The following is a 15,239-nucleotide window of genomic DNA, read 5'->3' as shown; positions in this document are numbered from 1 at the left end:
CAGACAGAAATGGTCAGGATAGTCCTCAATGAAAAGAAATAATATAGACCTTTAGACGCTAGAGTTTACAGCTCTAAAATATCTGAAATAAAATTGACAAAATAACATCCTAGCATTGGAATTTGATGAAACTCTCCCATAAAATAAGCCATGGTTCCCAACAGTCAATAACATCTCTATCACAACTTCTATGACTTGATTTATAATGCATGTCTGCAAAAAAAAATCATGGCATGTGTAAATTTTTCCAAAAAATAGGTTGTATCATGTATGGGTTGAGTGTTATATAGCAGGTCTAGGGATTTATGACGTAGATCCAATGGAGAACAATGAAAAAGAAATAGTGTAATCAAAATCAAGTCAACAATAACAAATGATTTTGCATATATACTTATAATCACCAGGGTCTAAACTTACAGATTTATGATCCAGTGAGTCGAGACAACTTTGAAACTACTCAAAGAAAAGTGTCTACAGGTTGTGTGCTTGAAATTATTAAGATTCTAAAGCTCTTCATTTCAGGCATAAATGTTTCAAAAGGCGCCATTCGGATGAATGAGCTTAAGCATGATCTTTGCCTATCAATGTAAGCAAAAAATCCTGATAGTCTCCAGAGGTTTCAGACGCTATTGCATGTTCCAAAGTCTTGCTGGTCCTCTTAGCATATGCCTCTTTGATATGCTTCATGTCAACTTCCGCACGTGTTACAACCACCCGTGTTATTGCATCTTCATCTGTCCCGAGTTTTTCTATCGCTAAGCGCAAAACCTATCATCAGAACCATAGGCTATAATTTAAAACCTATCATTACAGGCATAAGCTATATTTAGACCATGTTGCAATGTACAGAAACTGATCAATAAACATTGCATTTACACCTACATTGCATTTACACCTCATTGAAATATTTCTCAGGTAGAATAGTTAAGCCTCACAATTATTGAAAATAATGAACATAAAAAATCTCTAATATTTCTTTTCTTTTTCTCTTTTCATTTACTAGGGTGTACCTAGGCCAAAGCAAGCCCACATGTTAGGTGGAAGAATGATCTGTCTAACAGTGAAATGCTATCACCAAAAGGGTTAAGTGACACTGGATCAAGCCTTCATGCCTTATGGGAAAGTGTAACCCTTACAATTGGCTCTCACCCTCAACCCCCCTAACGAAATTTGAACATGAAACCTTATGGGACTAAACCCCACACAAACCAATTGGTCTACTCCTCATGGGTGAGTCTCTAATGATCAATATGATATCACCAAAAGGATTATGTGACACTGAATCAAGCCTGCACACCCCATGAGAAAGTGTAAACCTCACAATTGGCGCTCACCCTCAACCCCCCGAATGAAATTTGAACCTGAAACCCTATGGGACTAAACCCCACACAAACCAATTGGTCTGCACCCCATGGGTAAGTCTCTAATAAAGAACATGTGACTCTGTAAAAAAAAAAAATGCAAACAATTATTAAAAATTATGAACATATAAATCACTAACTCCAATACAAATGAAAATTAAATCTGTGAAAAGATGATAAAATAATCACTCCCTCGAAAATCAAATGTCATGTATATGTAAAAGCTGGGATACACAACTCATGGCTCCCCAGAGTCCCACATATCAAACAAAAACGTTTAAAGACAAAATCTCATAATGTCCTTCCCGATATTGTTAAATGTAAAAGCTAGTATTCATAGCTCCCCATGGGTCCCGAAAGATCTAATAAAAGCATTTAAAGATTAAATTAATATTAAAAATGTTATTGTCTTTGCACTTTTTCCACTTGAAAGCTGACAATGTAGACAATAGAAAGATGCTTTAACTACTCAAATTAAAAGTAACGAAATGATATTTCTCACCTTTGTGAAGTGTTTTTCAGGACAGCAAATACACTTGATCACAACTCGCACTGCATCTTGGAAATCTTCAGGTGCTTGACTCTTCAAGTCCTAAACACAACTTAAACGCGGAAACTTCAACTAATTTTCATGAGATGGTTAAAAATCAGAAATAAATTGCTCGTAATGGAAAGGAAGAGAGGCAAGGCAACTAATGCATTGGAATATGAGTACTTGTTAGACTACAGCAATGAAAAGTACACAAAAAGGCCTTTCTACGTGTTTCTGGATGAAGTGGGATTCAAAGAGGAAACTATATCATATAAAAACTTGCTTATAGCATTAAGTACATACTTGACAATATTGAAGTATCCCCAAAAAATCATATTTTGAAAAATGTTATTTACATGAGATAATCTGTGTGGTTATACATAACATAATTAGCATGGCCTTTATCTCCGCAGCCTTTCTCATATTAACCGGTTTTGTCTAATGCCCAACATAAAGATTTCCTTGAAATATATATATATATATATATATATGAAATTTCTGCCCATACCTGCCCATACCTCTAAGGAAAACTTATAGAGGAAGCACTCTAAAAAGAAAACTTCCCGTAAACTTAATAAGAAAAGTCATATCCATGGCAACTTACAAGGAAAGCATTTCCCCATTGTTAGTCAGTTCCAATGTCATATTGAACTGATTACAACACCAGATCATTATAGATGCCTCTGCAATTCAGGAATAGCCAATTCAACAAGGGGATGGGATGTTGCAATGTGTAGCTTGGGAGGTACTCCGAACACTAGGACAGTGGGTTGTGCACACAAGTATGGCTTGAGGGCTTAGAACCCAAGCCTGTGGGCTTTGCACCCAAGATTATGGGTGTGAATCCGTGATTAGTTTTGATAGTTTGAGTGATGGAGATGTTAGAGGACTTCGAGAGCAACCGGAGGCAACAAAATCACTCAAATCTGATGTCTAGAAAACAAGATATGAATTTTTGAAGTTAATGTGTGGGCTTGTGCATGAAGAGGTCAGCTTGGAATTTAGAGGCTTGTGACAGGTTGTCAAGCCCACCAAGGCAAATTGTTGGAGCCACATGAGTTAGTATAAATATAACTCATGTGTGGAGGGATTTGGAAAGATCTTGGAGCAACAAAGGCGCTCACATTAACAGAAGAAGATACTTGTTTGAGCCGCAGGCCTCGGCAGACTCCAAGCGAAGGGAAAGGACTCAGGAGGCTAGGTTTGGCATCCTTCATGACTGTTTTGGAGGCCGAGTGCATCTAAGGGCAGGCCGAGCTGGTGGGTGCTATTTCTGGGCAGTTTTGGTATGGTTTTGTGGCATGTCTTGCCCAGGTTTGAGGGCCACAAGGAACCTGATCAATTGGAGAAGGTCTGAAGCTTGAGTCAGTGATTTCAAGAGGGCCATAAGCCCAGTTTTGGGAGCAGTTGGGTCAGAACTATTGTGGACAGAAGGCCGCAGTCCAGAGGTAAGTTTAAGGGTGATTATTGTGCATGTTTAGGGTAGTTTCCTTTCTGTTTTGGCAGGCTGCAAGCTTTGTGAAGGAACAGACCTGTTATGGGCTAGTGGGAGGGACCATAAGGCCTAATTCCCATGAGCAGACCTATGCTACAGGCAGTGAGTTTGGGCAGCAGCTCTCTGAAGCGGACGGCTGAGATTGGGAGGGAGGCCGCAGCTGTAAGAGAGCTTTTGGGGACATTTGGAGAGGGATGACAAGGACTGTTAGAAGCCCTGACAAGGTCATGAAAGCTACAGCAGTACACAGCCCTAAAAGGTATGTTTGATGTTGAATTAAGTTGATTTGTCTGCTAGATGGATGAGGGTCCAGGTGGGCTGTTTATGGGAGATTGTTAACAGCCAAGAGGAAGGGTAACCAAAGGTGTTGGATGCCCTAAACAGTGAGCAGTTGCTACAGCATGTATTGGACAGTCATGGTCTGTTGGAGAACAGCACGAGAGTAGACCAAGGGTGGGCCTACATGAGGCAGAGTTGGAGCAGCCTAAAGAACAACTTGGGAGGATTGTAGAGGCTTGCTTCAAGCCCGAAGAAACAAGTCTCTTAATGGACTAAGAAATTGTTAGAAGTGGCAGAAGAAGAGCTCAAAGGTCTGATCATCCAGGAGCAGTTTAAGTAGCCCTAGACTTGTCATGTGGAGGACATTTATAGCAGAAGTTGGGCAGTCCTCCTAGCCCATGTCCACTGTTGGAGAAGTACTTCTAGCAGTGATAGGTGGCAGCCCTCCGTGCCCCATGTTAGTCTTCATTGGAGCAGCGCAAGAAGACTATAGTGGGCTGAAGTCCCTAAGTAGCTGAGGAGCAGCAGTGGACAGACGAGAGTTGTTCACGAACAAAGTTGTGAACAACTTGACAGGAGTCTTGATGTATTGATGCATTAAGGACGAACAGTCAGCGAGAGAGCAGATTTGAACCGAGATTCAGTTGCCAAATGGACTGGTGCATTGATAGAGACAGCTGCAGATCGGGAGCCGACGGACCGGAAAAATGTGTACAAGGTATGACCAAGGCAGCTGTGAGGAGCTCTACATCAGTTAGACGGTCAAAGTACTTTGTTCAGGGTAGATTGGTGGTCATCACGACAGACACCAAGCCCTAGTTGTTGTTGTACTCTTGTACTAGTGGATATTTGAGGGCCATTATCCCTAGTACAGGAGCCCTAGACTATTGTATTATTCAGTTGGATTAATATAACAAAGTTGGGTTGTTGTACATATTTGTGTAAAAAGTTGTGTATATTTTGTGCACTAGTAGATTTATTGTTGTTTATATTCCGTTGTGCAATGTAGACTTGTTGTGATACTTGATTTGGTAGCATCAATGACTTAATATTCTATCCTAGACACCAATATCGTGGAAAAACAACATGGTAGAATAGGTCAATTCATGGAAGGTAAAGTTATATCCACGGCCTTTCCAGACATCTATCATTTGCTACCATTCATCATTTTTTATGATCTTTACTAACGTTTCCTTACTCGGCTCCAGATCAAATGTGCATTGATTTCACTTGCACTGGTGCCCTATTGCATATCCATATCTCTCAAATTTACAATCTGGAATATCCATTTTCCCTAGTCTGCAATGAACCCCTCTAAGAAAATCCTAGTCAATGATGGAATCCTTCCAGCACTCAAAGAGTGAAATGACCCATACAGAATTGATGTCGTCATGCAATTAGTTGAAGACGGTTAGGCTGCAAAGTTACATCATCATATCACTGTATAATTAGAAGTTGGCCATGCAAAACACGTTACAGGACATGGACAGTAGTCTCCACCAAGAAAAGAAAGGGTCTACACTAAGCACACAACATTCTACTATTCTAGACTATCCCATAAAAATATAAAAATGGAAAATTTTACTTTGTTCAAAAACCAACCAACATTGAATAGTTCAAAATCACGTGTGAAGTGTGTTGGCATATTGGTGGTGTACAACCACTACTAAGTTGCCTTCACTTTCTTAGCTAGTATTTTCAATGTGTTAGTATCATGTCAATAGAGCTTGGTTGGTTGATAAAGTGGGGTTGGTGTTATTTCCCCCCAAGGTTCAAAGATCTCTAGAAACCTGTTCACACCTTGTGTGCCAGTGCCTCTGCATAAGCAAGCCATTTACTGTTATTGGGAGCAAATGCTTAGGTGACTGGCAGAATAGATACTTCCAATTGTGGATGCTTAGCCAAAGAATAGTGTGAATTGTGAGAAGTATCTACTTCATTAATATCCTACATAGAATGGTGCCGCTTACATGTATTGATGTGAGGTGTTGATTAAGTGCTAAAATACAAATCAACGAGTTCCATGGTGTTGATAATATCGGTATCGGGAAAATATCGGCGAGGGTCCAGAAAATATCTTATCGGCAATATCGGCGAAAATATCGGCAAAATATCGGCAAATATCGGCAAGCATAAAAAATGCATAATATATTCATTTTTTTTCAGATTTTAAACATATAAAGCAATAACAACATGAAATAAACACATTGGCACATAAATATGAAGAAAACACTAATATATATGATGTCAAATAGAAATGATACATCAAAGGCGATACCAAATCCTACTGATCCCTAATAATTGTCCATTCAAGGACTCAAATGTGGAGAACCAATACAAAATAACATCACATATATAAAAATATCTCATCATCATGAGTTATATGTAGCATAACAAATAAAAATAGCAACTATCTATCTGAAATCACTACCCTCTCCCCCTTTTACGGGAAAACATGATGGGTTGTTTGCCAGGCTTGCCCCTAGTAATAGGAAGCCCTGACCCTGCCTCTGCACCTAATGTCAAATAATGAGTGCTAGGTATGGGGCTATGTTCTCCTATATCTATAGCAGATGGTGTTGATGCCGATGCTCCCGTAGTGTCCTCCTCCTCCTCCTGCTCCTCTGAGTGCTGCTGCTCCTCTGACTCCGAGTCCTCCTCTTGCTGCCCCTGCTCTAATGGATCAACTGCCACTGGCTCTAACCATGAAGGTGACTCCTCCAAGAGGGGCTCCTCAGACTCCACCCTCCACGGAGACAATACATCAATATTTTCTAAGCTAAGTCACATGACACGAGGACACGAGACACGGAGGACACGTAAATACGAGTATTCAATACGAAACACAACGACCTGGAAACAAGACACGGGGGACACATTTTATATATATATATATATATATATATATACCGAAATATAGTTTTTTATCCATATTAAATTGCAGGTTGCAGCCTATCTAATCAAATTAAAATATAATTACTTCTCAAAGTTCATAGTTCACTTTAAAAAATAAATAGAATCAAAATTTACTATTTAGAAATTAGAATGTGATATGCTTGGTCTTGATTCTTGAATATTCAATGTTCATTGTTCATGTACAACTTACAAGCACATAAGAAAATAACTAAAGTCTAATCTTATTGATTTCCTCTACCCCTCTTGCGAGAAAATGCCACAGCTTTCCCTTTCCCTCTAGATGTAGATGTTGGTGTTGGTGGAGTTGGCAGTGGAGTTTGATATGCTCTAGAAGCTGAAGAACTAGAAGTAGGAGCTATAGGAGGTAGACCACGTCCTCTACTGGTGGCAGGGGTAGCCTGGGCAAGTGGTGTCACCTGGAAACATTACAAACTCGCAATCCTGAAATCCTAAAAAATTGACAAGTCTGCTGCATTTTGAATGAAATCTAAAATTCTACTTTCTCCATATGAAATCCAATGAGGCCGGAACCACTCTCAAACATCCTGAGTCATTTCATGGTAATGTTAAAAATTTAAGTAAAAGGATGAAAATGAAGATTAAGGAGAATGTCACTTTTACTTTAAGAATTTAACATTACCATGAATACCATATCAATACTAGGGCCTAGAACGCTCAAACCCTCCTTGGTAGAAACCACGTAGCTCTCCCCTTCCTTCTCCAGCAACAAAAAATGAAAATGATATGGAAAAAAACCAAAATCGGATTTTTATAGGCCATGCGGAAAAATTTTACAGTCACTGGGCGATATTTTCGATTATCGCGCGATATTTTCGGAAATATCGGCGATATTTCGGAAATATCGCGATATGAAATATCGCCGAAAATATCGCGATATTTTGTCGGCGATATTTCGGCTCGCCGAAAATATCGCGATATTTCCGAATATCGCCGATATTTCGGCGATATTATCAACACTGGTCAACTTACAATGCTTAATGTAGTTGAATTCATATTTCTGTTGGGATAATTGTTTGACCTTGACAAATGAGATTTCTTTGTGATTTTGATTGTCTTAAAGGCAATTTAAGTATTTTGGGAAAAAAAAAGACTAGAATATTATTTATTTAAATAGTTTGTTGTGGGCCATTACACACGCCACAAGGTTAGTGCAAGGCCCTAGCCTTGAATGGCTTCAGGCACCTCTGTTGCATGAGCACATTGGTGGTCACTAACTGGCATAGATAGACTTGATGTAAGGTTGATGGCTAGGAGAGTCAGTCTTGGACTGCCTTGGCCAACTAGTAAGGCCATAGACATGTCAAGCACCCTTCCTCATAGACAATGGACACCGCAAACCTTGGTAACTGACATTGGTTGGTTTGACCAAGAGAAGCTTGGAAGGCACCTTGCCAAGGAAAGGCAAAGAGGGTTGTCGTGGGAAACCTCATTTGCAAACATGCACTATGCATGATGGGCAAAGTGGCATAGAGAACTGGACTAGTTTTTATAGACATGGGTGATTGGCCTACATGCAGACATAAGTAGTTAGGCATTCTACACTTGAGGGTTGCAACAGATGATAGAAGTACCTTTAGGCATAAGAATTTGTAAAGAGCGACCATGGGACACACTCATTGAGAGGACATCCACCATGCACACATTCGTCAAGCACGCATCCACTAGACATACTTGGCTGCACTGTCGGACACACTTGTTGGGTGCATTTTGGCCGCGCCATTGGACATTGTACAATGGTTAACAAGTCATGAAGTCGGCAAAGGACCCATCAAGCACAATCAAAGTTGGCAATCTAGGCACTTGAGTCCACTTAGGCTTGGAAGGGCTTGGAAGTGCAAGACAACTCTTGTATAAATATTGGATGCTTTTGTTGGAAAATGTAACTAGGTTTGGTCTTCATAATTATCATTGCACTTGTATCATTGTATTTTTCATGTAAAAGCAAAAAGAAGAAAAAGAATTTATTATTATTTCATTTAGTCAAGCATGTTGTTCATGCTTCTAGGGTTTATTGAGTCAAAAATTTATTTGTCATGAGTCAATTTATTGTACTGGAGTCAAGTCCCATTTGAACTTTTGAAAGAAAGTGGAAAGAGGATTTTATTTTAAGTCAAAATAGTCAACTTGGTCTCCACAAAACCAAGTCGGCTCTGCCTAGACAAGTCAGCCATGGAAGAGACGCATTCAACCTCCTAGATGTGTATATAGAGAGCAATTCGACCTCATTTCATCATCACTTGGAAACTTCGATTTCTATGTAAGAAAGAGCAAGAATCAAAGCAGAGAGAGAAAAGCTCTAGAAAGAAGAGAAATCGAGGCTTTTGATGTGCGAAGTGTTGGGGCAACTCCGTGAGCTACAGGACCAAAATTTTGTTTTTGCAAAGGTGTTGGGGTAACTTTGCTGAAGTTGTAGGGCCAAATTTGTGATTGTAAAAAGTTATGACCTTTGTTGACTTGATTGAGGAAGGCTTGAAAGAGGACTAACATGGGTCTTGTGGAAGGTCTTGGTCTTGGTTTTTGGTCCTGGATTTCTCACTTTGATCTAATTCTATAAGAAGAGAAGATATGACTGGGTTTTCCCCCTTGTGGGGTTTTGCCTAGCTTGGAGCCTATATCTTGTGTTCATTGTCTTCTTGTGATCTTCATGTTTATGTCTTGGTAATTGTTTGATGAAGAGAAGATAATAAAAGTAAGAAGTTAACATATATTCACAAGTAATTATCAAGTAAGAAAAATCAACCCTAATTGGTTGCCCTAGTGATTTCTCAACATGGTACCAGAGCTAAGGTGAGGAGAAGGCAGGTTGAAGATCACTCTTGTTGGCAGAAGTGGAAGACGCTACTTTGGAGGACATCATTTGTAAAGGACATAAGGAAGGGCTTAAGGAAGAAGCCTCAAAGACCATCATTCATCCTGAAGGAAGACTACTACATCAGTTATCCATCTCTCTCTCTATCATTGAAGGCTCTTGGTTACTCATTGCCACTTTGAAGAAAATCATCTAACTAATCTCTCTCTTGGAAGTTCTTTGATTATCAGTCATTTTGGAAGGCATAGAAATGATCATTTAAGGAACATCAACATTCTTGGAAACATCATCTACACTCTTAGAAACATCATCATTCATCTTTGTAGCAACTTGAAGTTACTATTGCACCAGCCATCCTAGAAGTCATCATTCTACGACATCTTTGAAGATTCATGGAATCTTGGGAGCATCAAGATATTTGAAGACACCATCATCAAGCAGGACACTATTTTGACAAGTACTTTATTGCTTTGTGCCTCAATCTTCTAATCAAATGACTTCATTTTGTAAGGAAGGCAACAAACTCGATCGATCATCAAACTTTCAAGCATGGAAGAAGAGAATTGATTTGGTTCTCATAGAAAATGAAGTCATGGACCACGTTCTAGGCAACGTTACAAAACAAGAAGGATAAGACTTAAGAATTTTCCAAGTACAATAAAGGAGAAGTTACGGCTCAAAGGATTCTCACTAAATCAATCAAAGATCATCTTCTCCCCTTTGTTGCAGATTTGGGCACATCTAAAGCAATCTATGACAAGATGGTAATACTTTATGTAATCAATGTCATAGGTCTAAAAATATCTTTGGGGAATCGGTTTTACAAAACAAGGTTATCGAAAGATGAAGACTTAGCCTCATATATTATATAAATTTCACAATTGAAGGATCAACTACAAGGGCTTGGAGAAGTCATCTCCAATTCTAAATTAACTACTTGTGTACTCAATGCTTTACCTTCATAATGGAGTAGTTTTGTGACTAACATCTATTCAAGAAAGGACACTCCAAACTGCGTTGAGTTGTGGGCATTGTGTATTCTAGAAGAAACAAGATTGAAGGCCAAGGATGACACCGAACCCAACAACGAAATGTCTCAAGCTTTGGCTGCTAGATTAAAGAAGAAAAATGGAAAGTTTGGAAGATTTGAACCTCGTCAAAAGTACAACAATAACAAAAATCAGCTACGTGGAAGGCAACACATGTCCAAAGTACAATGCTTTGGGTGCAATGAATATGGACACTTTAAAAGAGATTGTCCCAAGGATCCTCAAAACAGGAAGAACAATAAGAGGAAGGAAAGAAGTGGAGCTCACATTGCTAAAGAAAATGAAGAACCTGAAAAGAAGCCGAAGAATGAAGATCATAAGGATCTCTATTATTGAAGAACTCCACCACTACCAGGTCTACTAGCAGTTTGTTTTCTCTTTTATTAGAAGATGGTAGTTAGAGTAGCATATGTAGTTACATTTGTAGAAGAGTCTTGGATTTTGCAAATTATGACATCATGGCAAGAAGCACATAACATTGGAAGTTTCATTTTATTGGAAGCAATCATCTAGCAAAGTAAGGATAAAAGGATTTAGACCATCTAGCATTCCACAGTTCATAAACAGTCAATTAGCAGGAAAGGATCACAAGGATCCCTGACAGTAACAAAACCCTCATCATAGAAGTTTCTTCAGTATATGGAAAAATCATTGTGACATGGTAGGAGTATATTCCACTAGAAGATTATGGAGGCAGTATCAAAAGTAGTCTAGAAGTTTGAAAGTATGAAGATAGTCGAGAAGCAACATGAAGGCATAATTGAATCATTTCTCATCTTAGAGAAGGAATCTCATCTTAGACATCATCTTCAAAGAAAGAAGCAGTTTGTTCAAAAGGAGTTATCTAGATGGTTGTATGAATATCTTTAGAAAAGAGCTCTCCATTATAAAGTAGATTCATGTCTTCAAAAAAATTTGTAGGAAGAATTGGATGCAGAAATATACTGGAAAGTGTGAGCTTGGTCTGTCTTGGTTAGATTGGAAAATTCAGGACTTTTCCATATGGTTATTTGATATATACAAGCATGATAGATGAGCAGAACACATGGTGACATTGATCAACATCCAATATGATCTCTTGAAGAACGTAAGCAAGATAGTAATACCAATGACAACTTCAAAGGGAATTGTAAAGACCCTAATGGATAGGATATGGCAGCTTGTTGATTGGTTTAGGAACACATTGATTGATGACTAAAAACTGAAGAGTATGAAGAACTCTAGTACAATATGAAGATAGTCCATGCAAAAGGATGTTGATCTCAGAAGAAGCAAATCCTTGACTAGAGTTTATAATGTTGGAAAATGTAACTATGTTAATGTACTTGTGTCATCATGTAATGTACTAGTCAAAAGAATAAACAAAAGAAAATTTATTATTATTATTGTGACTTATTAAAGCATGGGTTTCATGCTTGGATCACCATATTTTAGGTCAAAGTCCACATTGAGGACTTCTAGGATTTATTCTGGGTCTATAGAGTCATTGTACATTTAAAGAGACCCTAAACCTTCTTTGGCTTTAGAATCATGTAAAAAGGTTAAGTATTGAGTCAAATATGAATTATGTAACCTCCACACCATGTCGGCCTAGAAGAAGATCAAGTCAGCCTAAGGACCCTATTCGACCCCACATGCATCCTATAAAAGGAAGGTCATCGAATTCATTTGAAGCATCATTCTCTCAGACAAGTTCGATCTCTCTTGTAGCTGAGAAGAAGTGTGAAGTTCTCTTGTAGCTGGGAAAGAGTGCGAAGTATGTTGCTGGGAAGCCGAAGTGAATGCGAGTTTGGGGAAGTCTAAGGAGAAAGGAAAAATCGAAATTTTGGTGCCTCTCTCTCTCTGTTTCATGGTCTGGATTGGGAGATCGAAGTCTCCTAAGTTTCATTGTTGCCAAAAGCTGCCTATTGCCGGAAGTTGTTGCCTAGTCAAAGTTCTTGGAAGGGGTCGAAGATCTAGGACGTTGACTTGGTGTGGAAGGAAAGTTTGGTCTTGGTCTAGGGTGAAGAGTCTCAAAGAATACTACTAAAAGGAAGAATTATCTTGACTAGGTTTTCCCCTCGAGGGGGGTTTTGCCCTGGCATGTGCCTATATCTTGTGTCTCTTGTTTTGTGATCTTCATACACACATAATATGGTAATTGCTTGATGAAAGATAAGATAATAAAGAAGTAAAAGAATCCAACACACTCACAAGTAATTATCAAGAAAGGAGAATCAAACCCTAATATAATATCTTTGATTTTCCAACATATTATAATTTGGCAATTCTGATATTGAGAAAAGATGCTTGGATATGACTTCCTGAAAGAATATATGGCAGAAATGTGTACACCATAAAGGAAAGAAAGGCAACAATTTGATGTAAAAAGTCGTGAGATGGTTTGTTGATCATGATGGACTCGATGTTGATCTAGAAGAAGTTCATTTTCCAGGTTGGATAGAAAGAACTATAATTGGTTCGACATTAATTGATTTGACAGGGTATTTTTTATCATAAACACTACAAATAATGGTTGATGGAAAGCGATCTGAAAGGATGATGGCAAGAACCTTGTCACGAAGTTGGATTGTGAAAAGATTTTGGCTCTATGACATCTAGGAAGGTTGAAGCTCGGGGATGATATGATGAAGCGAGATAGGAGCCCTTGCAACTACTATTATATCTCCACGGAAGAACTAGTAGTTGATGTATTGATGAAGTATGAGACAAGCTAAGACTTGTGGTTATGTATCCCTGGTTGAGAGGGAGTAAGGATCTCCTCCCTGATTGAGAGGAAGTGATGAGGGTAATCATATTCTCCATGTGTCATGCACTAGACCAAGAATACCAACCGTAAGTCTAGTTAAGGCACTAGTAGGGAGAATGGAGGATTGGATAAGCATCTAGGACTGATACTCCTTGAGGATTTGGAATCCAAGATAGGTAGTAGTCCCATGGATTGATACTCTTTGAGGATAAAAGAGGGTATCCAAGATAAGATTAGTCAAAGAGGATTAATATTCTTTGAGGATTGGGAATCCAAGATAAGAATAGTCCTATAAGGACATACCTAGTGAACATCTAGATAGGATATGTGCCTTGAGAGGTGGTTGTGGTGGTGTCCAAATGTATGCCTCCTAGCATTGTGCTCTAATATAGGGGAGAGTTAGAGTTTGTTAGTCAAGGTCTTGCTATATTGCAATTTGACAATGTTGGTTATGATGTTGATGTTTGATAATGGCTTATCAATCTGAACTCTTCTTATGAGAATATTTCAATTTGAGTATCCTCGTATCCGGTTTTGTAATTACGAATACCTCCCTAGTTAACTAGGTTCGGTCTTAATAACTATCATTGTACTTGTATCATTGTATTTTTCATTTAAAAGCAAAAGAAGAAAAGAATTCATTATTATTTCATTTAGTCAAGCATGGTCTTCATGCTTCTAGGGTTTATTGAGTTAAAAAAAATATTTGTCATGATTCAATTTATTGTACTCGAGTCAAGTCCCATTTGGACTTTTGAAAGAAAGTGGAAAGAGAATTTTATTTAAGTCAAAATAGTCAATTTTATCTCCACAAGACCAAGTCAGCCCTGGCTAGACAAGTCGACCCTATAAGAGACCCATTCGACCCTCTGGATGTGTATATATAGAGAGAAGTTCGACCTCGTTTCATCATCACTTGGCAACTTTGATTTTTGTGTAAGAAAGAGCTAGAAGGCAAGCGAAATTCAAAGAAGAAAGAGCTAGAAGGCAAGCGAAATTCAAAGAAGAAAGAGCAAGAATCAAAGGAGAGAGAGAGAAGGTCTGGAAAGAAGAGAAATCAAGATTTTTGTCCATCTTTGTTCACATGTGCGAAGTGTTGGGGAAACTTTGCAAGCTATAGGGCCGAAATTTTGTTTTTGCGAAGGTGTTGGGGCAACTCTACAAAGTTGCAGGGCTGAAATCTTGATTGGAAGAAGCTATGACCTTCGTTGACTTTATTGGACTTGACTTGATTGAGGAAGGCTTCAAGGAGGGCTGACTTGGGTCTTGTGGAAGGTCTTGGTCTTGGTTTTTGGTCCTAGATTTCTCACTTTGATCTGATTCTATAAGAAGAGAAGAGTTGATTGGGTTTTCCCATTGTGGGGTTTTTCCCTGACTTGGAGCCTATATCTTGTGTTCATTGTCTTCTTGTGATCTTTATATTTATGTTTTGGTAATTGTTTGATGAAGAGAACATATTAAAAGTAATAAGAAGCTAACATATATTCAAGGGTTGGATTGTGCAACTCTATTGGAAAGTAGGTAGAAGGAAATATTGCCTTAGACTCAAAAGGTCTAACCTATCTAGAAAAGTTGGCAAGAAAGCTAGTAAGGATATTGCTTGATGGGTGTATGCAAGGAACCATTAAGCTAGTAAATGTCCATTGATAAAAGGGAAGAAGGCACAACACAACACAACCAAACATCAATGGGCACCTTGCAAGTTTTGTGTACCTTAATAGCAATTTTAGGCACACCCATGATAGAAGGTCAAAAATTTGTTAGGTTGAATCCTATAATGGACGTTGGACAAAGCCTTAGACACAATTGTTGCCAAATGGAGGTGGCCTTAACAACCACTTTCCACCACAAATAGCTCACTGCCTAGAAGCAGGTAATGGAACCTAGGGTATCAGCTGAGATGCCAAAATTAGTAAAAGGTTGATAGAGGAGTCATTTTGTAAGAAAAATGATATGTGGAGACCATCTTCTTCTCCACATTATTTCCAATTTAGGAAATTTGTTGTCCAAGAAATAAGACAGTGGGAA

At 38.6% G+C, this 15,239-nt stretch overlaps 1 protein-coding gene across 1 annotated transcript in view; it reads right to left on the bottom strand.

Annotated features, from left to right (window-relative positions):
• Window positions 1–360: 360 nt before the first annotated feature.
• Window positions 361–15,239, bottom strand: part of LOC149267168 (annexin Gh1-like) — a 39,518-nt gene continuing 24,639 nt past the window's right edge. The window contains exons 5-6 of the mRNA XM_089431673.1: window positions 1,864–1,953; window positions 361–768 (exon numbers count right to left, since the gene is read on the bottom strand). Coding sequence (XP_089287799.1) covers window positions 562–768; window positions 1,864–1,953 — 297 coding nt within the window. The 3' untranslated portion in view covers window positions 361–561. The remainder of the gene's footprint in view (window positions 769–1,863; window positions 1,954–15,239) is intronic.

The sequence above is a fragment of the Pinus tabuliformis genome, chromosome 6 (genome assembly GCF_031772625.1).
Source record: "Pinus tabuliformis cultivar Carrire ecotype Pingquan chromosome 6, CPIR1, whole genome shotgun sequence".
Lineage (NCBI taxonomy): Eukaryota > Viridiplantae > Streptophyta > Pinopsida > Pinales > Pinaceae > Pinus > Pinus tabuliformis.
The sequence above is the reverse complement of the archived record's forward strand: the minus strand, read 5'-3'. Positions and strand labels throughout refer to the sequence as shown.